At 45.7% G+C, this 27783-nt stretch overlaps 1 protein-coding gene across 2 annotated transcripts in view; it reads left to right on the top strand.

Moving 5' to 3' along the window:
- NCMAP (non-compact myelin associated protein) overlaps positions 1 to 26852 on the top strand; it is a 46131-nt gene extending 19279 nt beyond the window's left edge. The window contains exons 2-4 of one of the 2 annotated variants that reach the window (XM_084815893.1): positions 14398 to 14489; positions 17240 to 17324; positions 24381 to 26852. In XM_084815893.1, the coding sequence (XP_084672019.1) occupies positions 14405 to 14489; positions 17240 to 17324; positions 24381 to 24528 (318 nt within the window). In that variant the 5' untranslated portion in view covers positions 14398 to 14404 and the 3' untranslated portion in view covers positions 24529 to 26852. Of the gene's footprint in view, positions 1 to 14393; positions 14490 to 17239; positions 17325 to 24380 lie in introns of both variants that reach the window. The other variant, XM_084815894.1, reaches the window with a different exon arrangement.
- The last annotated feature ends 931 nt before the right edge of the window (positions 26853 to 27783 follow it).

Raw genomic sequence — 27783 nt, 5'->3', positions numbered from 1 at the left:
CATTTACAAATAGGGAGTGCGTGCTCAAAATTTTTTTACTGAAATGGGTACGTGATCAAAGAAGTTTGGAGACCACTGGCCTAGAAGAGAAACACCTTTTTATTTCCTACACAGTGTAACTTCTGCGGACAGAAACCTCCTGATTTGAAATCGAATAATCACTCCCTTTCTCCCTCTCAAACTAGCAGAGATCAGTGGTGGCAGGCAGCCCTGGGCCTAAGGTGGCCAAGTGTCTTTTTTACAGAGGGCAGTTCTCTGTCTGAAGAGTTGTCATAGGACCATTCTTTATCTGAAGGCGTCCTCTATTTGAAGGGCTGCCCTGTCTTGTTTAAAGATAAAGAATTTGAACACCTGAACAGCAGATTGAACAGGCAGGCACAGAAGTCACCTGGTCACAATCTTCCCCACTATGGTGAGATATATTGTATTTCTATTTGGAGCAGCCCTCCTCTGCGTCCCACCAGTGCAAGACATACACTATGGTGGAACGTGGGAGAGGGCATTCTCTGCTGTGGCACCCCGGTTGTGGAATGCCCTCCCCTCGGAGGCCCAATTGTCACAGACGCTGGTTTTGTTTCGGCACCAAGTTAAAACATGGCTTTTCACCAAAGCCTTTGAGGGCTAATTGAATTCCCTAAAGTTGCACACTGTTTGAGCTGTTTTATTGTTTTAGATGTTTTAATTGGTATTTGCTTGTTTAATGGTTTAGTATGCTTTTAGCTGTTTAAATTATTCACTGTTTTATACTGTTTAAATTTATTTTATCTGTACAGCGCCCTGAGATTTTAATGATATAGGGCAGGATACAAATGTTGTGAATAAATAAAAATAAATATTTAAATTATAATTATTTCTAAATGTGCATCTATAAATATAAATTAGCATATGCAGATATTACACAAATAGGTGACCCCTTTCTCAGTGATGCATTTCCTCTTTTTTGGCGATTCTTAAGTGGCCATCCCAGCCTAATTTCATGCAGCCCTCGGTAGACAATATCTAGCTAGATGGCTCAATAATCTGACCCAGTATGATGCAGCTTCCTATGCTCCTATATAACAAAGGGAAACCATCTCTCTGCCAGTTCTTGCCTGTTCCCATTAATGTTTCGTGGTCATATTAATCCAGTTAAAGTGTCCGTTTCCGCTACAGTAAGGGCTTTCCTGAGCTGGTCGATAGCACGCAATGATTGATTAAAATTCCCTTTGTTATTGTTGTTACAATTGCAGTCTTTGCCAATGCCAACAGATTTTCAATAAGGACCGTATGATTTTGCACATGAGAGCGTTTTTAAGGCAAACAAACTCAATTCAATAGCTTTACAAAAGGCTTATACAAACATTTCCCCTGCACATAGAAAACTAGCATGTCAGTGAGAAGGCTCAGATGGAGCCCTTCTTCCTGAAATGTAGAGAGAGATTTCTCGGAGGTGGGGTGTGGAAGAGCATTCTGTCAAGTAAGCCTCCGCTTGTAGTCTGAAGCGACTGTTTACCACCTCATGGAGAACTAGGCCTCTGGGTGGAAGGTGAGGGAGAGCAGCCTAAAAATTCTGGAGCATCCTTAAGCAGGTTTTCCCCCTGCTACTTCCCCATGGGCTGCCTGTGGGTGAGCTTCACCGCATGTCCAGGCTAGAAAAGTAAGGTGTGGGCAGACCTAAAATGTGTGCCTGTTTGACTCTGTGAGGCCTTTTCAGCAGCTACAGGCGCTGAGGCAGCTGCTGGCACTACTCCTAGCAGAGCGTAATAGGAGAGGACATGTTAGATGGGAGAATGTTTGCCCCGGGGAGGCCAGAATGGGCTTTTGCTACAGGAGGCGACACCTTGCCCTTGAGGAGACAAGGCGATTGTAGAGTTGGGAAAAGTGCAGAGAAGGGCAACTACAATGATCCAGGGGCTGGAGCAACTCCCCTATGAAGAAAGGTCGCAACACTCGGGGCTGTTTAGCTTAGAAAAAGGGCGAGTAAGGGGAGACACGATAGAGGTGCACAAAATCATGCACGGTGTGGAGAAAGTGGAATTTTTTTCTCCCTCATAATACCAGAACTCAGTGGGATCATCCCATGAAGCTGATTGGTGGGAGATTCAGGAGAGATAAAAGGGAGGACTTCTTCACACAGCCCAGAGTTAAACTATGGAATTCACTACCACGAGACGTAGTGATGGCCACCAATTTGGTTGGCTTTAAAAGGGGGTTAAGACAAATTCATGGTGGACGGGGCTATCAGTGGCTACTAGTCTTGATGGCTATGTGCTTCTTCCAGTACCAGAGGCAGTGAGCCTATGTACACCGGTTACTGGGGAACATGGGTGAGAGGGTGCCGTTCTAAATATACATCTATACATATAAATTAGCATAGGCAAATTTTATGAACATTAGTGCCCTCTTTTGTCCTCTTTTTGGGTGCATTTCCTCTTTTTTTGGCGATTCATAAGTTGCCATCCTACCAGGGGAGTGCGTCAGAAGGGGAGGGAACTGCAGCCCTTCAAGCGAACAGGCAGAAATGTTTGGATGCAATCTTCCTTGCCAGGAAGTCAGGTGATCAGAAGGAGCCAATGACCTCCCACTTCCTCCTATATAAAGTCTAGAGGCCTGTTACTGTTTTTCATTCTGAGGACTAAACTAGACATGACAAAGGGCAGCCATCTTTGCTTCTCCGCATGTCTGCCCTCTTTACATATAAAGCAAGGGGGTATAATGTTAACACCAAAAGGATCACGCAGGTGAGGGGAACTAAACTTTGCCCTCTTTCTCCTTACCTTACCATGTTTTATCACCTCAGCTACTTTCTCGCCCAGTGAGTCTCTCTTCCTGTACTGGAAGAGAGATGCACCAGCCATGGACGAGAATAGCTGCTGTGGCAAAGCATAGGGAAGCAAAAGCAGGAAAGTTCAGCTTCCCTCTGTCTCACGCACATTTGTTATAAAAACTGGACACACATCCTTGGGACAGATATGTTACGTGGCTGCCCCCGTCATCTCTACTTTGGTCCTGAGTAACAGGCCAACTAGTCCTAGGAGAGCCTCTCTGTGTCATCAGCCATATCTCTGCATCCCTACTTGACCTTGCTGTGCTGGATCATAATGCTGTATGATTCTGTCTAGCATCCTTATCAAATTTTAATCAGAATTTCGCCAACAGTTTTACACCAAGGGAAGATAAGTTGTTCTCAGACGTTCTGAGAGCTAACAGTTAAATAAGCCTTCTAGTTCCTCAACTATTAAAATGCTTTATCTTCAAAATTAAACACATGCTTCCTAAATAATTTGCAGTGCAGAAAGTTGCACCTTAAGAGACAGATGTTAAGACTCTGGTCTTTTCTTGAATCCTCAAGTGTGAGTTTTGACACAACTCTGCCATTTTGTCCTGTGGATTTAGCACCAGCGCAACCCCCGTCTTTTGTCTGATTAGTGCTCTGAATTAAAGGAAGGATTTTGTGGGGACGGCATAATGTTTCTCTGAGTGCTCTGTCTGTGCACAGAAAGATACTTTTCTCTCTCCCCCGCCCCCATACACTCCCCTTAACAGAGGGGCAGGTTTGTCTCCATATACAATATTTTTTCCTTTCCGAGTGAATGGCAGCCATTCACTTAAATGGGATAAAGCAAAGGTGTGCTATTCAAGAACATCAAAGGGGTGGGAGGCTAAGATTTGCCAATTTGCAGCCCTTTGTCCCAGAGTTGGACTTAATGGGAGCTATTGATAATTGAGCCTCCTATGGTGCAGAGCCCAAAACTGAGATCCATTTCACGGTCATGGTAGCATGTGACAAAGAGGTAAAACTCATGAACCACCTTGTTTGTTTGTTTCTATACTGCCCAATAGCTGAAGCTCTCTTATAGATCCCTATAGATTTTATTTATTATTTATTCAAAAGTATATCCCACCATTCTTCCAATTTCTGGAACACAGGGTGACTAACAGCACTGAGCCAAAACAACCATCAAATAATTAAAGAAAATATAGCGTCCTTAAAACCACTAGGACTGTACCTTAACAACTTTACATAAGAATCCAAATGCCTGAACAAATAAGAATGCCTTTAAACTTGTTTGAATAATTGGACTGTGGAGGCAAAACTGATATCACCAGGGAGGGAGTTCCATAAACGGGTCACCACCACAGAAAATGCTTTGCTATTGGCGGGACACCTATTGTATGGTACGGGTCAGTTGGTAACAGGGCAAGTACTGGGGTCCCAAGTCGCTTAGGGCATTATATGCCAGTAGCAAAACCTTGAATTGGGTTCAGTAGGTCACCGACAGCCAATGCAGTGCTTTCAGGATCAGGGTGATCCCTTCCTGACAACAGCTGGGCCACAGCATTCTGCACCAGATACAGCTTCTGGACTGTCTTCAAGGGTAGCCCCACAAAAAGCGCATTGCAGTAGTCTATCCAGAATGTTACTACAGCATGAGTCACTGAGGCCTGGCTATCCCGATCCAGGAACACCCATAGCTGGTGGACCAGCCAGAGGCAGGTATAGGTGCCCCTTGCCACTGAGGCCACTTGGGCCTCTAGTGACAGCTTGGAGACAAGGAGCACCCCCAAACTATGCACCTGCTCCTTCAGGGAGAGTGCTGCCCCATCCAGAATAGGCTGCCTCCTTAATTCCTGGACCTGAGAACCATCAACCCACAGAACCGAGATACTTGCCGAGATTCGGCTTCAGTTTATTGGCCCTCATCCAGCCCATCACTGCCTCCACATGCCAGTCCAGCATTTGCACAGCCTCTCCTGATGTATGTGGGACAGAGAGACAGAGTTGGGTGATGTTGCGTAGCCCAAGTAGCAAAGTAGATTTGTACAGTTGGCTGCATGCAACGTGCTCTATGAGTGTTGTCTATTATGCATTTTGGTGGATATGGACAAAGCCAACAAGGGTGGCGACTGTCCTCCCCTCGCCCTCCACGTACACTCCCCTGCCCCTGGCCAGTTTCCACACCCTTCGATGCTTGTTTTGGCGATTAGCTGCGGCGCTCGGATTAATAACCATAATAATCATAAAAAATCTTGGCCTTCCTCCCTCTCACCATCCAGGAAATTCTGCCCAAACTGACAAGCCTGTTGAAAGGGAGCGTCGACTCAGCACCTAACCAAAGAAACGGCCCCTTCATCCTTCTTGAGAACATCTGGTAGACTAGAACAGGGGTGTCAGGAGAGGGCAGGCTGAAAGATCTGTTTGCCATCCCCCCGCCCCACGTGCCTCCATAACGGTGCAAGACTGAGATTCAGGCTCCTGATGTGGAAAGAGAAGGCAGGTGCTGTGTGGAGAGAGAGACGGAGTGTGCTAGTTCATTCAGTCCAGGAAGAAAAAAAGAGCCTTTATGTTCAGCATGAATAAGAAGGGAGGAACACTGGCGGGTGCTTCTAGGGGCTCCCTGGTACGGTCCCCTGTTTGCACATGCTGGGCTGAAGCCAGAGTTTCAACTCAGGCAGCTGCTCTGCCCCTTCCTACTAGTAGCAACATCTGTTCGGAGAGCTGATGCACACTGTACATTTGGCCCAAGGGAGCTGCTGAAAGCAGCATCCTTCTGTGTCACTCCTCTAGGGCGTTTATACCTGCGTTCTCCCAGCTTGCCACCCTTTAGATGTGTTGGACTACAACTCCCATCCCATGGGAGTCTAACACACCTGGACGGTGCCAGATTGGGGAAGGCTGTTTTCATTGTTCTCCACTGCAAGATTATTGCATATCCTCCAACTGTCCCTACTTACTGGGGGGCAGCCCTGTTTTCTGGTACCCCTCCTCAGTAAATCATTGTCATTCTGTTGGGGATGTCTTTGTGAAGCGTCCCAGTGTCACTCCAGGGCATTCTGGGAAATTTAAATGGCAGCTTGCAGACTCTGCAACCTGGTGTAGGGGAGGGCAGGACAGGTGTCGGTGATGGTGAGGCCGCTTCTGGTTTTAAGAGGCCATGTTGGCTGGGAGTGATGGGAGTCGTAGTCCTACACATCTGAAGGGCCCCAGGTTGTGAAAGGCTGATTTACTTGCTCTGTAGGTCATCACCATTGCTTCAAGAATTTCTGTGGCCCCGCCAGCAGTTCTAAAATCTGCAACTAGGTCTAAATGGTGCAGCCAGTTTCAACAAACTGAAATGAAATTGATACCTTTTTTGGTGAAGAACTACAAGCCCTCAGCATTAATGCAATTTTTTAATGCATTTATTGATTTTATAAAATCCCCCCCTTCAATTCACCAGAATTCCCAGCACAGCTTACAAATCAAAATATGCATAACTACACTAAAATGCGTATATCAACATTGACAACAGACATAGAGCACCTAGCAATAAAAGCACCAATAAAACTAATGTTAAAAGGCCTTGGAGAATGAAAAGGTCTTCATCTGGTGCAGAAATGATAGGAAAGATAGAGGCAGCCAGGCAAACATCTCTGGGGCACCATCCTCTGCTCAGCAAACCTTTAGGAGGGCCATCTTCACCTGATCTTAAATGTCTGGCCAGAGACACATGGAGACTGAATGTGGTCATTCAGATAACCTGGGCCCATGTCATTAATGTAGCCTCCTCCAACTTAACACTCTCCAGATGTGTTGGACTACACCATAGTTCCTATCATCCCCAGCCAGCATGGTCATGGGAGTTGTAGTCAACACATCTGGAGTGCACCAGATGTGTTAATTCATGTGACGTATCCTGATGATTCACACCCCCTTTTCAACAGGAAACACTCTTTGGGGTGGATGAGATTGGGAGTGGGAGGAGAAGGTGGTTAACCCTTTGCCTGCCTCCTGTTCAAAACAGCAACGGGCCATGAGGGTGTTGTTGCAAGCATTTGTAAGGACACAAGAACAGCTCTGCTAGATTGGGCCAAAGGTCCAACTAGTTCAGCATCCTGTTCCTCACAGGCACCAATCTGTCAGTTCAAGATTTATTGTTGAATCAATGAGGTTATTACAAGATTTTGACATCATTGCAAGCAGCTAAAGTCAAACATTAACTTAAACGGTACCCAGAGTAAAACAAAAAACAAGAAGCAATCAGACCGGATGCATATAGGTAGTCCATATGTTTAAAGGGACAAGTTCATATGGAAGTACATTTTGACAGTTCAGATGCCTCAGGGAGCCCATAAAGCCTGCAGTCTTCCCCCCACCGTTTGCCCATCAGCAGGGCTGACCCTGCTGTTAGGCAGAGTGAGGCAGCTGCCTTGGGCAACAGGTTTTGTGAGCAGCAAATTGTTAATTATTCATTATTGTTGCATTTGTACTGCCAGGGAGTGGAGTGGAGAGGCACTTGTGGGATTTTCTGCCTCAGCGGTCAAAAAAAATTGTCCAGCTTTTGCTACTATGTACCTTGACTTCTTTTAGCCTTGTGATATGCTCCATGGGGTTTTAGAACAAAAGCTTAGAACAAAAGCTATGGTTTTCCCAGTAGTAATGTATGGCCGTGAGAGCTGGACTATAAGGAAGGCTGAGCGCCGAAGAATTGATGCTTTCGAACTGTGGTGCTGGAGAAGAACCTTACGAGTCCCCTGGACTGCAAGGAGGTCAAATCAGTCAATCCTAGAGGAAATAAGCCCTGAGTGCTCATTGGAAGGACAGATACTGAAGCTGAAGCTCCAATATTTTGGCCACCTAATGCGAAGAGAAAACTCCCTGGAAAAGACCCTGATGCTGGGAAAGACTGAAGGCAAAAGGAGAAGGGGACGACAGAGGATGAGATGGCTAGATAGCATCACGGATGCAATGAATATGAACACGCTCCGGGAGAGAGCGCAGGACAGGAAGGCCTGGCGTGCTATGGTCCATGGGGTCACGAAGAGTCGGACACGACTGAACGACTGAACAACAACAACAACCTTGACTTCAGGGAGCTAGGAGCCATTTGCTGCTTTGCCTCAGGCAGCAAAATGTCTCGGGTCAGCCCTCTCTTTGTAGAAATTGATACCCAGAGTCAAACGGCCTCTAAACTAGGGTAGCCCCATAGGAATTGCCAAAACAGAGGAAATGCATCACCAAAAAAGAGGACAAAAGAGGACAATTTTCATAAAACAGCATGTGCTAATTGATGTGGGTAGATGCAAATTTAGAAAAGATTATTACAATTTAAATAATTCATTCCATCTCACCCTAGTGCAGAAGACTGTGGCCAGGGGATTTGTGTGACTGACTGTTCAGTTTGCTGTCCAGGTGCTACCTGTGGATGGGCAGCAGTTCTGGTGGTTCTTTATCTTTTTGCCAGACTTGGGCAGGACAGCCCTTCAAAAAGACGATGGCCTAGCAGCCCTTCAAGTGAAGGACTGTCCTCTGTAAAAGGGCTGTTCTCTGGCCGCCCTACGAGACTCCAGCCGGCTAGTGTGTAATGTGTAGTTAGGCCCTTACAGCCCTGCTTTAAAATAATATTTATCTGGCCTTTTTCTGTTGCTTCCCATCCTACTTTCCTTGTTGCCACCCTCTTGAAAGGAGAGCATGGCCCTTGACGCAGCTCCCACCATTCCCTCGTTAAGCAGGAACGAGGTGGTCAGTTGCGGCCTTTCAGGGTCTCCGGTTGGATAGAAAGGAAGCGATGACAGATCCTACTTCAAGAAGCAGTAGCCATCGTGTGTGTGTGTGTGTGTGTGTGTGTGTATAGTGCTGACAGGTTGAAGCTGGAGAACCACAAACTCACTATAAAAATAACATACAGTGGGGCTGGTGGTGGGGCAGGAAAGGAGAACGTTTGGATTCAATTCTTTGAAAACGGGGAAGAGGAAAAAAAGGATCCCCGACCACAGTAGATTATCATGTTACAAAAGTAACTCAGCCTTGGATACACAAAGGCGCCATTCACTTCGAGGAGAATGACCTAGTTATGGATTCAGAGCCTGAGTTATTTTCATTTTTGCTTCTCCTCATTTTGGCTAGAAATAGCGAGACTGCTTTGACACAAACAACCTTGTAATTCAAAGCTTTGAAAACTGGGGGCAAAACTCCAGAAGAAGCCAACATTCTCAATGACTGCCAGCGATTATCTGAATTTTCCCGTATTTCGGGGGGGGGGGGGGTTGTTTTATTGAAATTCCATTTATAGAACTTTCATTATAGAGATGGATTCAAGGTTATTGGCAGTGGCTGCGCTTAGCTCACTGGGCCCTTCGTGGCAAGGGGGAAGCTCTCTGTGTGATCGTTCCCACCTCCCCAGACCTGCCCGCCACCAGGTGCCTGGGGTTTTCTCTCTTAAGCCAAACTCTCCTTCATTGAAGCTTGGGGCGGGGGCGGTCATGGAACATTTACAAATTGGGTTTAATTTCTTATAAATCATTATGTCTCCGTAGCCAGGGCCAGATTGAAAATTGAGCGTTTGAGAATGGAAACAAACAATAGGTGTTTTTTTTTTTTCAGAGAGTTGAGAGCCATTTGGAAAAGGGATGGCTGGTTATGGTGCATGCACTCATCCCACTCCTATCTCTGGTAAACAGGTTTGGCATTTCAAAAGCCTGCAAACCCTCTTTGACCAGAGGTGATAGTGGGACAAAAAAAGATGTCTGCACAAATGTCTGTCTTGCAACTTGCTCAATTGCTGGGCAGGAATACTTACCCAGGCAGAAATACTTTTGAAACCTGGAAGAGAACTCTTTGAGGTTCTTTCTATCTTTCATGCCACTGATGTGCTACACATGACTAGAGATGTAAAATTTCTGGAAATTTTTAGGTCATGGGGAAAAACCCTGTTGTTGTTTTTGAAAATTTGGAAGTTTTGGAAAAATAGAAAAATAAGCAATACTTATTTTTTTGGCGCTCTTTACAGATATAAAGCCACTTTATTGCTTTAAAACAGCCTTCCCCAACCTGGTGCTGTCCAGATATTTTGGACTTCAGCCCCCATCAGCCTTAGGTGGCATGGCCAATGGTCAGGAATGCTGGGCACTGTAGTCCAAAACTTCTGGAGAGCACCAGGTTGGGGAGGGCTGCTTTAGGAACAAAAAGCAGACTTTCTGTTCCTAAAGTTATTTTATGTGTGACTTAGTTTGCTCAGAAAATTATCATTATTTTTTTTAACTTTTAAAAGTAACCTCAGTAAATTTGTAATTATTGTCTGAACAGATTAGTACAACTTTAAATGACCGCTATAGCATCAGAAACACAGGACTCTACAGAACAAAACCCAAGCTGTCAAGAATGCACAATGGTGACTCTACTCACATGTTGGGAACCTGATCATAAATGTCTATCAGTAAAATATACTTTAGATTAATAATCTTAATAAAGAATGAAAGAAATAACTATGCTAGGAATCTTACAGAGAGGATTAAAAATATTTTCCCCCATGACTTCATTATTTCCGGACATTTTACATCTCTAGTCTTTCTATAAAAGTGTTCTTATTACATAGTTTCTAGAAATTATTTTGAGAAGAGTACAGGCTGGGTAACAATATATAAATACTTTGTCTTACATTTGAAAGAAAATATTTCATAATCCAAAGTGTTTCAATTTTTTCCAATTTTTTGGAAAAACACAAAAACAGTCCTTAGAAAAACAATAGAAAATAACTGTTTTCCTCCCCTTTTTTTCCCAATTTTTCCTGGGCCTTCACATGACTAAGAGTGTGTGTGTGTGTGTGTGTGTGTGTGTGTGTGAAATTTTGTAGATTTATTTGTAAGGTGCCAGTGGAGGTCTTGAACCCAGCAGCCACGCTTACCTCCTGTGTCACCAGTGTTCTAGTCTCTCAGCCTGCTTGACGGACAGACTGCGCTGTGTGAGTCAAGGGCATCCTCTTGCCTGCAGTACTGGCTTGAGTTCTGTCACCTGACCCAACAACTTGGAGTCAGTCAGCTGACTTCACCAGCCCATTGGGAGACATCAGGCCCTATAAAAACCCTTCTAGCCACGCCAGTTCTCAGTTTAATCAACTTGTCACGTAATGTCCGCTTTCAGCTACAGGGGCGTCTGCCCAAAACTCCCATTGTTTTGAGTCTCCCTCCCCAATATTACTTTTATAACAAGTCAAACCGTTGGTCCATCTAGCTAGACTTCATTTTCATGGAGAAAAACTGCTCAGCCCTCTGGACTGGGGAGACCTGGGTTCGTATCCCCAGGTGTTCTGGAAACTACCTTTCAGCTTAAACTGCCAAACAGAGTTTTTATTAGGATAAAATGCAATACATAACACTTGTATATGCCATCCTGAGCAGCTTGGAAGAAGGGCAGGATACAAATGTTAATTAATAAGAATAAAATAATATTAATTATTAATAAAAATACTTATCTCAAAAAGCAGATAGGTTTCAATACTATTTCTAAAATACAACTACTGTATATGGAGATTTAGTACTATAAGCAAACACACAACAGGTTCCTGCCCAAAGTAGTTTACAACCTACATTTTGACATGGGCAGGGAGAGAGACAACAAAAGGAGGACAGGAAGAGTAGCTAGAGGTGACCATGAACAAGCACACGGCTGAAGTACATGACCCCGTTTACTGAGTGTCAAAGGTGTCACTGAGTTATATTTATTTGTGTTGCGAATTTGGGGTGTGTATGTGTATCAGAGCATTCATATACCTTTTTGTATGCTCATGGGGTTGGATCCAAATTGAGTCATACTTAGAGTTGACCCATTGAAATCAAGGTCCACTGTAAGTATGACTCAATCTGGATCCAATCCATGGTTTGCAATGCCACATTCCTCATTAGTGATGTACATGGTGTTTTTCTGGGGATACATTCTTTTCTCCCACATTATCCTGTTATTAAATTATTCCATCTACAGTAATGATCAAGCAATCAGGGAGCCTATGGAGGCTGGGCATAAGTGTGTGAAGGGGAAGTGATTAATGCTGTTATGAATGGGTACTATGCTCATTTTCCATACAATTTAAGCTTTAATTGAATTATTGCAGACTGTACTTTCTGCATTTCATTGTCATTTGACCTTGCTGCTTACCATTTCTCCCCCCCCCCCACCCATACACTTGTGTGTGTGTCTGCGTATACACACACAAACATACACCTACCAACTGAGGATAAAATTTCATGCATCTGATGGAGTGGACTCCTGTCCATGAAATATGCCATAATAAATGTGTTAGCCTTTTAGGTGTCACAATACTTTTTGTTGTTTCTGTCTCACTACAGGCGTTAATTAACTTAGCAATGGGAGGACAATTGTCTTATTACCAGTTACTGCTGCTATGAATAGTTGCTTTGCTTATCTTCAGTTTTATGCAGAATTGTCAGCAGGTGGTACTTTTTGTATTCAGTTGCTTTTAGCCCCATTTTTCCTCTATACGCACTCCCGTGTGTGTGTGTGTGTGTGTGTGTGTGTGAGAGAGAGAGAGAGAGAAGATGGATTATACATACATACATACATATATACACACACACACACACACACCTGCCAAATGAGAATTGTGTTCCATGCATCTGATGAAGTGGACTCTAGTCACGGATGTTTATACCACAATAAATGAGTTATTACAGTTATTAGAAGTAAGAGAGGCCGTGGTTTTAATGGTTGGATAGATAAGGGAATTTCAGCCACTATGCCTTTCCTCACCCCTGCATGACAAACTGCACCTGCACCACTTTCTATGTGTTCACCCTATGTTGGAGAGGGTCTTAAAAACTATGATCAGCAAAAGGCTCCAGCTAGCCTTGACCTGACTCTGCCCAGGAAAATGACATTCTTTTTCTTCTATTTAATCTTTATATGATAGCCTTTCCCTGGCATGTGCGGAATGTGTAGCATATACATCACAGCCACCTGTTGGATAGGAATCTGTGACACTGATGGCAATGAGCGACACAACCCCTCCCTCTGGCCGTATCATGCCATGTGATTGCCTTAGTATTCAGACTGCATGGGAGCTGAAACTGAAGCTCCTTGGCTGAGTTCTCAGAACAGGGCACAGCTCCCTGTTAACCCCACCCCAAAATCTCAGCTGCCTCCTTTACACTTTTCCGAACTTGCCCTCACGTTTCAGCAAGACTTTCTGCAGAAGTGAAATTGACCAAAGGTCTCTCTAGATTGTATTTATTTATTACATTGCTATCCTGTAAGGAACTCAAGATAGTGTGCATGATCTTCCTCCCTGCCCCTGCATTTTATCTTCACAACAACCCTGTGAGGTAGGTTAGGCAGAAAGCGATTGACCAAAGGTCATCCAGTGAGCAACTTGGCTGAGCAGGGAATTGAACTTGGGTGTTGTCGTCCCCCCCCCCCCCGTACTACTCCAACACTCTAACCACTATGACATACTGGTTTAGGATGGGTCAGTTTCATGGGTCTGATCTACACATGCGGCAAAATGAGCTGGTACAAGTGATTGCAGCACCTAATGGTTTTAGGTGCTTTCTGAATGTTTATTGTTACTATACATCACCCTTTGTGTGTGCTAGGCACAGGGTGCAGTTTCATAAATCTAAAAAGAAGTATAAACAATCACACCATCATTTGGATAAGACCAAAGACATCTGCATAATCAGAAAGTGAGCACACTCCACTAGCAATAGACCAGGGGTGCAGAACCTCAGCCCCCCCCCAGGCCTCCCCAGATACGTATGCGCCCTTTCCCCCACATTTGGTGGTTTAAGAACATAAGAAGAGCCCTGCTGGATCAGACCAAGGGTCCATCTAGTCCAGCATTCTGTTCACACAGTGGCCAACCAGCTGTTGACCAGGAACCCCAAAGCAGGACATGAGCGCAACAGCATCCTCCTGCCCATGTTCCCCAGCAACTGGTGTACAGAGGCATGCTGCCTCACATAGCCATCAAGACTAGTAGCAATTGATAGCCTTTTCTTCCAGGAACTTGTCCAGCCCCCTTTTAAAGCCATCCAAATTAGGGGCCATCACTACATCTTGTGGCAGTGAATTCCACAGTTTAACGATGCGCTGTGTGAAGAAGTCCTTTCTTTTATCTGTCCTGAATCTCCTACCAACCAGCTTCACAGGATAACCCTGTTGGCTTCTGGTATTATGAGAGAGGGAGAAAAATGTCTCCCTACCCACATTCTCCACACCATGCATGATTTTGTACACCTCTATCAGGCCTCCCCTCACCTTCCTTTTTCCACGCTAAACAATCCTAGCTGTTGTAACCTCCTCTCATAGGGGAGATGCTCCAGCCCCTGGATCCTTTCAGTTGCCCTGGCTTTCTGCAGTTCCCCCATCCAACCATTCTAAAAGATGACATGTCTCCCCTGAGGTTTAATTGCCAGCAGCAAGCACTTCAAGGGAAAATAGGGTGGTATTTTGGCCCCGTCCCTTTTCCCTTGGGCCCTGCCCACCTTTGGAATGTTGCCCTCGAAACCTTCTCTGAAATGGAATTGGGCCTTGGGCTGAGAGCATTTCAACACCCCTGCAATAGACAGCGGCCCAACCAATTATATTGCTGCGTCTGCTTTAGTTTCTCTAATGGCTCCTTTCCCGTTTTTGCTCTGCCCAGCTAGAATCAAGATGACGACAGTTTTGCCAGCGGCTGAGAATTCCCTGCCTTCGACAAATGCGACCGTAAAGTCTCAAGAACAAATTCTTTATCAGAGTAAGATGCTGGCATTTGGGGGCTCTTAAATTCTGTTGGGCTGTTCAGATGCATAAGGGGGGAGGGTGGTTAGGGTAACTATGAGGGGGGTAGCAAAACCACTACACGCGGGCCTGCCAGACAGTTGTGGAACCATGCAGTGCTAACCACCCCCCTCCATAGTTACCTGGCGATCTTCCCGGCATGGTTAGCGCACATCCCGGTGTCTTCTGCCATGTGAATGGGCTCCTGGCGGCTGCTCCAGTGGCCAAAATGGCCATGCGGCCATAGAGAAAGTCCATGGTGGCTACAGCGTTGCTGGCAGTGGTGGATGCTCTAGCGGGCAGACTCTATGGTCTCCTGGTGTCGGGAGGTCGCCCCTGCTGCCTTCTGAAATCCTCAGGTAGCCAGAATCAACACGCAGACGATAGGGCTCTTTTCCAAGGCTTTATTTCCATTCAACTTAATGATGCTTACAGATGCTAATTGCTTGATCCTACGAGTGAGACTTAAGAGAGCTGCCTACTCGGGGGTTCTAACCTTAGGAATCAGTTGATCTCCGTTTGAAGGGGAAGGCGGGAAACCTCTGAACGTATGAGCTAGGAGGAGAGAGTCCACCCCTTTCCCGTGGGGTATCAGGGCACCGCTGTTGCTGTCACGCCAGGCAGGCTGAGCGCCTCCTCTCAGCGCCCGCCATCTCCCGCTTGACGCTGCGCCGGCACCTAGCGTCCAGAAACTGCTGTTGTACCTCCCTCTCCCTGCCAGGGTCACTATCACTCTCAGGAATGTGTACCGGGAGGGGCTCTCCCCCTGGCTGCTCCTCTGTACAGCGCGCGGGTTCCTCTCCTGCGGTTTCTATCTCTTCCGCAGAATCAGAACTGCTTTGGGGCTCTCTGGGCTCCGATCCAACCCTGACACCTGGAAGGACTCCTGGTAGTCCTCCAGAGCCTGTTTTAACCACCATGGAGCCCACCAGATGAGACGCTAAGCCACCCCGAGGTCCCTTAACCTTGTTGCAGGGGGGTGGTTAGCCAGGGTGGCTTACTAACCACAAGGAATGTGGTTTTCTCCCCCCACGTGACACGCTAAGCTGCCATGGTTAGCAGAAATTCCCTAACCATCTTGGCTTAGTGTGACATCTGAATGTCTGTATGTTTTCTAATAGAGGAATTTGGACTTCAGGGAGAATAAAAGGGGTGTGGTGGTCACCAATGCTTTAAAGGGGGATTAGATAAATTCATGGCGGATAACAGGATAATATGATAACTGGATATACAGTACCAGTTGCTGGAGAACATGAGTGGGAGGGTGCTGCTATTGCACTCACGTTCTGCTGTGGCCTTCCCCTAGGCAGCTCAAACTGGAGCCCCCAAGGCTCCTTTGAAAGGTGTATTTAAAAAAAGGAGAAGACAGGGCCTTCTATTGCGGCCACCACTTATGAATCACCAAAAATGAGGAAACACATCACCAAAAGAGAGGACAAAAAGGGCAGTGATTTGCATAGCATTTACATCTGCTAATTGACAGGTATAGATGTACATTTAGAAATAGTTATAATTTAAATAGAAATACATTTAAATAGAAATAGTCCATCTATTTCTGTTGAAATAATGTAAATAGAAATAGTCCAGCTCACCATAGTGCAGACAACTGTTACCAGGTGAGTTGTGTGCCTGATCAATCTGCTGTCCAGGTGCTACCTGTGGACGGACAACAGTTCTTACAGTTCTTGATCTTTAAACTGGTATTGGACAGGGCAGCCCTTCAAACAGAGGTCAGTCCTCTGTAAAAGAGGACACATGGCCACCAGCAGAGGCTGGTGGCTCCGATTTCAGTGGGGCTGTGAAACCATCCTAGGTTTCAGTCAGAAACAACCAGAACTCTAAAGGATCTATCCAATGTGCTGGACCGATTTTGGAGATTGGGTTCAGCACCTTGGATAGCTCCTTTAGAGTTCTGGCTGGTTCTGACTGAAACCCAGAATGGATTCACAACCCCCCTGAAATCAGAGCCACCAGCCTCAACTAATGGCCATCATACCTTCTACCATCAACGACCCTGTGGGAAGCATTCCAGACCACCGTGGGCCCCTGCGGCAGCTGGCCTGTCCCTCCTTTCTGCCACAGGGCTCCGGCCATCAACTGCCCTGTGGGATGGATCCTTATGAGTTGTTGTTTTAAATATCGCTTATAGTGATTTTATTGAGGTAATTTTATTGTACTTGTAAGCTGCCTTGGAAGGATTTCTATTCTGAAAGGTGGAGAATATCAGTCACCGTAATACATAAATAAAGAAGGCGTCTCCTCCAGTCATAAGGCTCCTGTGCCACATCCGTACCAGAGCCTTCAGAGCTGTTTTTCTTAGGTCAAGAGTCCCTGGCAGAGATCCAAAGAACTGGTCCATGACCTTGGGGGGCGCTGGGTTTGTTTTTCTCCAGCAGCCACCCCTTGTTGCATGTGGCAGGCTGCTCGTGAAATTGAGGGCTGTTTCAAAAGTCTTTTGAGATTCAGCAGTGGTGGAGAACACTGTTATTCCTCACACTTGAAAAAACAAAAAAGGCAAAGAAAATAAAAGTTTTTTAAAAAACAAATAAAAAAAACATTTGATACTCCACACCCCAAGCTCTGAGCTGTACCCAAGATAGCACTTTTGATCCCAAATCCCAGGTTTACTGCATGTTGGGTATTGAAAAACTATTTAAAACCTGGGGTGCATGAAAGACTTTCACTTCAGCATTGCTGTTTCTTGTTTTCTTTCCTTCTTCACATTAGGTTCTGGAGCAATTGTGGCGGCCATTGTAGTTGGTGTGATCGTTATATTTACGGCAGTTCTGCTCTTGCTGAAAGTGTATAATAGGTGAGTCAGGGACTCAGCTTTGTGCTCAAGTTCCTTTAATTTTTCAGGAGAACAACAAGCAGATTGTGCATAGCACTGCTTGTATTCTGTGGGTGTTTCCGCATAATCTCTCGCTACCATGGTGCTGTGCTGTGTTTCCACATTCACAGTGTAGCTCTGTGGTCCTGCACCACGTGTTTTTGCTTTGGGAAAGCCCCCTGTAGGGTGATATGTATTTCCTATGGGGCAAACTATGCAAAGGAGAGCCAATAAATAGACAACTGGGTGGAGCTTAATAGGAGTTCCTGGAGACAAAAAACATGATCAGCTGCCTTGTAGGATATATAGGGCTTCTCCACATTGAGCTTTTATCCTTCAGCTGAGCTTGGTTACTCATGGAAGTTTGTGGGTCCTGTACATGACGGCGTCAGCCTCCAGGGCATCTCCTGTGTCTTTTGACTGTTATCCCGTTTTTCAAAAGATCAGAGATAATGAGCCATTAACATACAGCGAGTTGAATTTCTCTGTGAAAAGAGAACTGGAGGCGTTCAAGACGAGGCTGGACAGCCATCTGTCAGGGATGCTCTGACTTGGATTCCTGCATTGAGCAGGGGGTTGGACTCGATGGCCTTGTAGGCCCCTTCCAACCCTACTATTCTATGAGTCTATGAAGTTGTTCAATAATAGGAACTATACCACAGTGCAATCTAGTGGCTGTATAATGAAACATATAGAACTTGCAGATAAAGTGGGCGGAAGTTAGGGGGAAAGGGAAGCACATGTAAAGGGCCGAGCTTAATCATGCAAAGAATCTGGAAGCAGAAGCCCTGGTAAAATTGCGGGATAAAAAGCCTCTGCATGGAGAAGCTGCATTACCTCAGGGGGGCACAGCTTTTTCAGCCCCAAAGGCCGCATGTGGTTTTTAAGGTTGCTTTTAGCGTTTTACTATCTTTTTATTTCACTGCTGTTTTATCTTCTGGATTTTTGGTAATCTGCCTTGGCTTCAGAAAGGTGGTATAGAAATACCATAGATAAATAATGAACAGCAATCCTGGGTCAGGGGCACACGTGCGCACGTGCACACACACACATATCCTGGAGATCCTGAAAGAGATTGCTCTTTCCTCAGTGCTAGCCGTGGTGGGGAAAGAGTGATCTGTTTGATCTCTGTGGGGTGTCATGGGCCAGGACTCCGAACCCTCATCCTCAGATAATCCCAACCCCTTTTCCTCACAGGAAGAGGCTTCTATCTCCCCAAGATCCCAAGAGTCAGCTCCCTGCATCCAGAGGAGGCTGTATTACTGTCTTCAGACTCTGAGGACATGGGCCATGAGGACACTAGCATGCTACAGCCCCTTCCACCTTGTTGCAGCCTGGGTTGAGGGGTTTGCACAGCATGACAATCCATGGCAAGCTGGGAGGACAGCACAATGCGACAGCACAATGCAACAACCCCCATGTGTAAATTAAGCCACGGTGGGCTGTTGTGTTGTGCAAACTAGGACAGTATAAGGGAGGGACCATAGCTCAGTGGTAGAGCACCTGCTTGGTATGCAGAAGGTCCAGGTTCAATCCCCAGCATCTTCAGGTAGGGCTGGAAAAACTCCAGCCTGAAACCCTGGAGAGCTGCTGCCAGTCAGTGTCGACGATACTGGGCTAGATGGACCAATGGCCTGACTCATAAGGCAGCTTCCAATAGTCCTATGAGCTTGCTTAAACAGGCCAGGCCCCTTTAAGAGACCAAGCCTCTGGCAGTATGGAGGCGGGGCTAACCAATCTAAATTCAGGTGCACTCTTATTTAAGCCTCAGTCTTGTTCTGCTTCTTGTTGGAACAACATACAGGCAAGCCTGTCTGGCCTCTAGCCACAGCACTGTTCAGAACTTTCCATTGTGCTGAACTTTTCTTGTTCCTTGCTGGAAAAAACCAGTCCATAGGTAAACCCAGGCCTCACCAGCGCCTAAACAATGCTAAGCATTCATCACAGCAGAGACAGAACAGGGTGTCAGGAATTATTCTGAGCCTGTGGAGGGACATAGCAGCTCAGACTCAGAATGGGAACAGCCAGAACTGGGGGAGGTTTCCTCCCTAGTGAGCTCAGATAGGTGTTCTTCTCAGGAACGTGGCTCACAGATGGCTTGACCTGAAGCCCCCCCCTCCCCCGTGAGAACTCAGGTCTCGGAGGAGGAGGAGAGTGCGGGGTGTGACCTGAAGGATGCTAGAGTCCAGCGCAGAGCAAAGCAGGAAAAGTTAGAGGCAGAGCTCAGACGCTCCACCCGGTTGGCTATGCGTGGTAGCCTACGCAGGAGGGCACAACTGTAAGGGAGGGGCATCCCCCCGCAAGTTATTCTGTCCAGCAAGTTCTTGTTCAAACTGCCGGCAATGTCTCCAATTCCCACTTGGCTCTTCTATTGATATTCGTAATTGTGTGGAGTAGCTGTTTTCCTTTGTAGCCTGAGAGACTCTGCGGATTTGCCTTTGTAAAGAGCCTGTTCGCTAACTAAGAAAGTAGTGAGCCTGAAGCCCTTTACCTTGGAGTGTGTGATTGTGAACGGAGAGGACCAAGGAACTTGACGTAGAGGGAGAGAGTGGAATGTACACGTGGTGGGGAAATCGACGGTGGTGTTGGTGGGAATTTGGCAATGGTGGGCACTCTTGAGGGGTCGTAGTAAGGGCCTTGGAGGGCTGCAGGTTTTGCACCTTTGCATTACCTTGATGGCATGGGGGCTGCTACAGCATGGCTGCTTCCTACCCCTATCTAATAAGCTAAGATAACGTGAGAGGGAACAAGAACGAAGTTACATCCCAAGTCAGGGTTATCCCAGCTTAGAAACATAGGAAGCTGCCATACCATTGGTCCATCTAGCTCGGCATTGTTACCTGGCGAGGCCAGGGATTGGACCTCAAACCTGTGGCATGCATCGCCTGTGTTTTACCACTGAACTATGGCCCTTCGTCTCCCTCCTTCTAGAGAGGGCAACAGTGGCATGAGAAGTAGCTGTGTCACTAAGTCATCCCTTGTGATCTTGGGGTTCCTGGAGTGGCATGGACAGTCTTGAAGTCTGGTTCGAAACAGGCCCCCGTGCTGGACTGGACTGCTTCAGGCTCCAGGTGACAGGTTCAAGTGGCACAGTTTATCTTGTGAAGCTCCTATAATTTGTCTGTAAGAGGCCAGAGGATCCATCAGGTTTTCTGCCCATCCTAGAATATAGTACGGGGCAAGGGAAGTAGAGACCATCCCAAGACACGACAATTCATGACCAGCAAGTCCTGTGACATAATTACATAAGAACCTAAGAAGAGCCCTGCTGGATCAGACCAAGGGTCCATCTAGTCCAGCATTCTGTTCACAGTGGCCAAACAGCTGCCTACAGGAAACTCACAAGCAGGACATGAGCGCAACAGCACCTTCCCGCCTGTGTTCCCCAGCAACTGATGTACATAGGCATAGTGTCTCTGCTCCTGGAGGGAGCATACAGCCATTAGAACTATAGCCCTTGATAGCCTTCTCCTCCCCTTCATGGATCACTGCCTTGTTGTGGCGAAGGGGCTTGCGTAACTCAGTGAAGCCATAAGCTATGCCGTGCAGGGCCACCCAAGACGGACAGGTCATGGCAGAGAGTTCTGACAAAATGTGGTCCACTGGAGAAGGAAATGGCAACCCACTCCAGTATTCTTGCCAAGAAAACCCCATGGAACGTATCACAAGGCTAAAAGAGATGACGCCGGAAGATGAGCCCCTCAGGTCGGAAGGTGTCCAATATGCTACTGGGGAAGAGCAGAGGGTATTTCCAAGTAGCGCCAGAAAGAGTGAAGCGGCTGGGCCAAACCCGAAAGGACACTCAGCTGTGGATGTGTCTGGTGGTGAAAAGAAAATCCGATGCTGTAAAGAACAATATTGTTTAGGAACCTGGAATGTCAGATCAATGAATCAAGGTAAGCTGGAGGTGGTCAAACATGAGATGGCAAGATTGAACATCGACATCTTGGGAATCAGCGAACTCAAATGGACAGGCATGGGCGAATTTAATTCAGGTGACCATCATATCTACTATTGTGGGCAAGAATCCCTTAGAAGAAATGGAGTAGCACTCATAGTCAACAAAAGGGTGGGAAAAGCAGTACTGGGGTACAATCTTAAAAATGATAGAATGATCTCAGTACGAATCCAAGGCAAACCATTCAACATCACAGTAATTCAAGTTTATGCCCCAACCACTGAGGCCGAAGAAGCTGAGGTTGATCGGTTCTATGAAGACCTACAACACCTTCTAGAACTAACACCAAAAAAAGATGTCCTCTTCATCATAGGGGATTGGAATGCTAAAGTAGGAAGTCAAGAAATCACCGGGATAACAGGCAGGCATGGCCTTGGTGTACAAAATGAAGCAGGACAAAAGCTAATAGAGTTTTGCCAAGAGAACATGCTGATCATAGCAAACACTCTTTTCCAACAGCACAAGAGGCGACTCTACACATGGACGTCACCAGATGGTCAATATCGAAATCAGATTGATTATGTTCTTTGCAGCCAAAGATGGAGAAGCTCCATACAGTCAGTAAAAACAAGACCTGGAGCTGACTGTGGCTCAGATCATGAGCTGCTTCTTGCAAAATTTCGTCTTAAATTGAAGAACGTCGGGAAAACCACTAAACCGTTCAGGTATGACCTAAATCATATCCCTGATGAATATACAGTGGAGGTGAGGAATAGATTTCAGGGATTAGACCTGATAGACAGAGTGCCTGAGGAACTATGGACGGAGGTCCGTAACATTGTTCAGGAGGCAGCAACGAAATCCGTCCCAAAGAAAAAGAAATGCAAGAAAGCCAAGTGGCTGTCTGATGAGGCTTTACAAGTAGCTCACGAAAGAAGGGAAGCGAAAAGCAAGGGAGAAAGGGGAAGATATACCCAACTGAACGCAGAGTTCCAGAGAATAGCAAGGAGAGACAAGAAGGCCTTCTTAAATGAACAATGCAAAGAAATCGAGGAAAACAACAGAATGGGAAAGACTAGAGATCTCTTCAAGAAAATTGGAGATCTCAAGGGAACGTTTTGTGCAAAGATGGGCATGATAAAGGACAAAGAAGGCAGGGACCTAACAGAAGCAGATGAGATTAAGAAGAGGTGGCAAGAATACACAGAAGAACTATACAGGAAAGATCTGAATGTCCCTGATAGCCATGATAGTGCGGTCACTGAACTTGAGCCGGACATCCTCGAGAGTGAAGTCAAGTGGGCCTTAGGAAGCATTAGTAACAACAAAGCTAGCGGAGATGACAGTATTCCAGCCGAACTATTTAAAATCCTAAAAGATGATGCTGTTAAAGTGCTGCATTCAATATGCCAACAAATCTGGAACACTCAACAGTGGCCACAAGACTGGAAAAGGTCAGTTTACATTCCAATTCCAAAGAAGGGCAACGCCAAAGAGTGTTCAAACTACCGCACAATTGCGCTCATTTCACATGCCAGCAAGGTGATGCTCAAAATTCTACAAGCTAGGCTTCAGCAGTATGCGAACCGAGAACTACCGGAAGTACAAGCTGGGTTTCGAAGAGGCAGAGGAACTAGAGATCAAATCGCCAACATTCGCTGCATCATGGAGAAAGCAAGAGAATTCCAGAAAAATGTCTATTTCTGCTTCATTGACTACGCTAAAGCCTTTGATTGTGTGGATCACAACAAACTGTGGCAAATTCTGAAAGTGATGGGAGTACCAGACCACCTTACCTGTCTCCTGAGAAACCTGTACGAGGGTCAAGAAGCAACAGTAAGAACCAGACATGGAACAACCGAGTGGTTCAAAATTGGGAAAGGAGTACGACAAGGCTGCATATTGTCACCCTGCTTATTTAACTTATATGCAGAGTACATCATGAGAAATGCCGGGTTGGATGAATCAGAGGTCGGAATTAAGATTGCTGGGAGAATTATCAACAACCTCCGATATGCAGACGATACCACCCTAATGGCAGAAAGCGAAGAGGATCTCAAGAGCCTCTTGTTGAGGGTGAAAGAGGAGAGTGCAAAAGCTGGTTTGAAACTCAACATTAAAAAAACGAAGATCATGGCATCTGGCCCCATCACTTCCTGGCATATAGAAGGGGAAGAAATGGAAGCAGTGACAGATTTTACTTTCTTGGGCTCCAAGATCACCGCAGACGGTGACTGTAGCCATGAAATTAAAAGACGCTTGCTCCTTGGGAGGAAAGCTATGGCCAACCTAGACAGCATAGTAAGAAGCAGAGACATCACCTTGCTGACAAAGGTCCGTCTAATCAAAGCTATGGTTTTCCCAGTAGTAATGTATGGCTGTGAGAGCTGGACTATAAGGAAGGCTGAGCGCCGAAGAATCGATGCTTTCGAACTGTGGTGCTGGAGAAGACTCTTACGAGTCCCCTGGACTGCAAGGAGGTCAAATCAGTCCATCCTAAAGGAAATCAACCCTGAGTGCTCATTGGAAGGACAGATACTGAAGCTGAAGCTCCAATATTTTGGCCACCTAATGCGAACAGAAAACTCCCTGGAAAAGACCCTGATGCTGGGAAAGACTGAAGGCAAAAGGAGAAGGGGACGGCAGAGGATGAGATGGCTAGATAGCATCACGGATGCAATGAATATGAACTTGAGCACGCTCCGGGAGAGAGCGCAGGACAGGAAGGCCTGGCGTGCTATGGTCCATGGGGTCACGAAGAGTCGGACACGACTGAACGACTGAACAACAACAGCCTTCTCCTCCAGGAATTTGTCCAACCCCCTTTTAAAGCCATCCAAACTAGTGGCTGTCACCACATCTTGTGGAAGTGAATTCCATAGATTAACTCTGTGCTGTGTGAAAATTACTCTCTTTTATCTGTCCAGAATCTCCCACCAATCAGGTTCATGGGATGGCTCCAGGTTCTAGTATTACGAGAGAGGGAGAAAAATGTCTCCCTATCCACATTCTCCTCATCGTGCTTTATTTTGTAGACCTCTCTCATGTTTCCCCTTACTCACCTTTTCTCTAAGCCATACAATCCCAGCTGTTTGTCGTGTCACATTCATCATTTGTCACATTTGCTTTTCTCTTTGTAGACGCATGAGGGCAAAGCGAGAGCTGGAACCTAAGAATGTGAAAGCCACAACCCCCTCCACATCGGGACAGAGCAGCAATGGCGCCGGCCGTGACATAGCAGTGACATTCGTCCCTGTGGACATCCACATGCCGCACAGAAGACCATGATGTACGAGCTCCTCAGAGAATGGCAAGCGAGAGCAGAACTCGGGCCTACAGACTCTCATGGAATCATCAGCACAGAAGAAGTCAGGATTGTAAATGGAGTTATTCCCAGTGGCCCGCTTTCTGTGGCCAGCTATCCACGTTCTTTTTCTTTTAGAAAAGAAAAGACTGAGCTTCTCTGTACAACTGGGGTCATGCCACACTGGCGCCCTGTCATGAAAATGTCATGTTTTGTCTTTACGGCTGTGGATATGAAGGGGAACCTAGCAGGCAAAGCTACCCTTCTTATTGGATCAACAGTTTTCTGCTACTTCAACCTAGGCTTGGCTCTCACACTCCCTCAGTCTCCAGATGTGAGCTCTCTGTTGGTTCTCTATTGGTTTGGGATTCTGAAATGGAAAAGGGAGTCTCCTTTCACCTAGGTTGACAGCAGTCGGTTTATGATCATTGTCACCTTGCCCTATACCAGGGGTGTCAAACCTCAGGCCAACGAGCTGAATCTGACCTGCCTGGCATCCCAATGTGGCTCTCTGAGGTTCCCCAGATGGCCTCCTCCCCTTTGCTGCCAGTCATTTGGTGGTTTCCTGGCTTTTGTGCAGTTTTCCCCACATTCTAAAAGATTGAAATGCCTCTCCTAAAGCTTAGTTACTGGCAGGAAGAGAGTGAAGCTAAAATATGCTGGCATTTTTGATATTTTGGCCTTTCCGCTTTTGCAGTTGGCCCCGCCCACCACTGAAACGTGGTCCCCAAGAGCTTCTCTGAAACTGAATTTGGCCCTCGGGCTGGAAGACTTTTGACACCTCTGCCCTATACTCTCAGAAAGTAGCAGGTTCCATCACTGTCTCACTCTCAAACATCCTCCACCACAGACGTCTTTTCAAAAAAATGAGCATCTCCCTCGTTTTCTTGGCCGGCTGCTGCTTTTACCTAGTCTAAGAAGAGCAGTAAGCGAGGAACTTCTCCTTTCCATAGGCAGCTATAATTGCTAGGGACATTTTGGGCAGCAGACACTGCTCTTCTCCTTTGTCCTTGCTGAGCAGGAGCATCCAGTGGTAAGCCAGTTTTCAAAGCCTCTCCTGCACCAACTGAAGGCAAGCCGATCTATTCAGCAGAACCAGTGTGGTAAAGCATTTCTGGATTGTACCACTTCAAGTTGCATATGAGGGAGAAGCTAGGTGGAATCCTTCACCTTGAGATGCTAGTTTTCTGTGTGCAGGGAGTCATGGTTTATTTGTCTCTCCCTGCTCCCCCGTATGGGGAACATTTGAACCTTTGATCTTTTACAGTCCAGGAACTGTTTTACTGCTTGATCTTGCTGAATGTATAAAGTGGCCCTGACTGTGAATTCCCTCGCATAGCCAGAATTTAAAACAAACAGGAGAAAACAAGTAGACCTAGTCTAAATGGCAGCCCGTTTGGGTTTGTTCTTCTCATGAGAGGGTCAACAATGCAGATAGCCAAAATTAAGTGGCTGGGGAATGCTGGGAGTTGTAGGACGTTTTTCTGGCTGGGGAATGCTGGGAGTTGTAGGACGTTTTCCTGTCTAATCATGCATAGGATTGTGCCCTAAGTGTATTTCATCATCCGTGTGGCTGAACCTTGACGTGTTCTCTTGCATCACAGTGCTTCTGCAGTTTGCAGTCTGCCTGTGGAATCTTGACATGGAAGCAACTGTATTTATTTGGACTTTGTTCTTGAGTCTTTTTTTTTTTTTTAATAAAGGAATGGAATAGGGAAATAATATTTTTAAATTGCAAGATAGCAAAGAGCAGCAAGGACATTATGGAACCAGGTGGGTTTTGTGTACGGTGCTGATTTTCTGTAACTTAAATAAAATAAGGTTTTTAAAAACTATGTGTCCAATAATAATGAGATTTGTGACCTGCTTCAGGAAGAGCGTGCTATGTTCTTCTGCAAAATATACACCCACCTTTAAAAAATCTCAGCAAAAAACATGAAATACTTTGTAATAAATACTTTATATGAAACTGGGCAGGAAAGAAATCAAACTACCAGGTAGCAGATGAGATTCAAAAACAGCATGGAGGTACATGACGTAACTGCCTCCCTTGGCTGAGAGACCAGCTGCTGTTTGGCTCCCCCCCCCCCCATTCCAGCTGGTCACTATAAGAACAATTCTGTAGCGTCAATAACTGGCTTGTTTGTTTTCCTCTTCCCTCCCCGTTTCCTTTTGTGCTGTGTCTTAGATTGTAAGCCTGTACGCGGGACCTGTCTTGTCTTTAATTTGTGTACAGTGCTTAGTCAATTTTGAGCACTTTTTAAATTATTAATACTAATCCATAAATAAATAATAGTTTGGCAATGGCTCTCAAGGGTCCTTGGTGGAGCTTCCTTTCCCAGATCTTTTAGTTGAGAACCTTTAATGGGATTTGATCTGGGGCCTTTTGTATGCAAAGCAAGTGCTCTGCCACTCAACTATGCCCCTTCCAAATAAAGCCTCAAATCCTATACTTGCAATTAACAACAATTCTGGACCTTAAATAGGGTGGCTCAATCTGCATCCTCTATTCTGGTTACAACATTTGGGGTTTTGGTGAAAATTGCCAAAATGAGAAGGGAATGCTCCACAGTTGGGAAAAACCAAAAGAAAATCAACTTGGGTGTCCAACGTTTTCTTAACAAAAGTTTGCAATGAGACTTGACTGTAGACTGGTCTTTAGAGGAAAGATTTAAAACTCGCAAAAGATATTAAAAACAGATTGAAAAGATGTATTTTAAAGAAGCTTCCATAATAGAATAGTGGAGGGGTAGGCAACCTTTTTGGGCCCATGGGCACATTTGGCAATTTGATAAACTTGAATGAATGAATTCATTTATTACAGTCACAGACCAGCAAAACCAATATAAAACAAGTAAAGCAAAGTTAAAACTAGCACAGTAACAAAATACAATTTTTGAGGTTCCTTCTCTCAAGAGAAGGACATCATTTTTCTTCAAGTTTGCACTGAAATAATTAAAAACCTGGCAACCCTTCCAGTGACCCAAGAAGACACATCCCTTAAACAAATGGATACCAAAGTGGTGGAGTTTCCCGGGAAGGCCGTTATTAGTGAGGAAATTAGCTTTTCTCTGCATTCCCTATAGAGATCACAGTGTAAGAGAATATGTTCAACCGATTCTGTTATTCCAACATCACAGAGACATATCTGTTCATTAACCGGGATCTTACTAAATCATCCATTTAATAGTGCCAATGGCAGCACATTAAAATGGGCAAGAGTAAATGCTCTTCTATAC

This window comes from Heloderma suspectum, chromosome 10 (genome assembly GCF_057233095.1).
Source record: "Heloderma suspectum isolate Gila_16-S chromosome 10, 16-S_ref, whole genome shotgun sequence".
Lineage (NCBI taxonomy): Eukaryota > Metazoa > Chordata > Lepidosauria > Squamata > Helodermatidae > Heloderma > Heloderma suspectum.
Note: the sequence above shows the minus strand (reverse complement) of the source record. Positions and strands in the feature narration are given on the sequence as shown.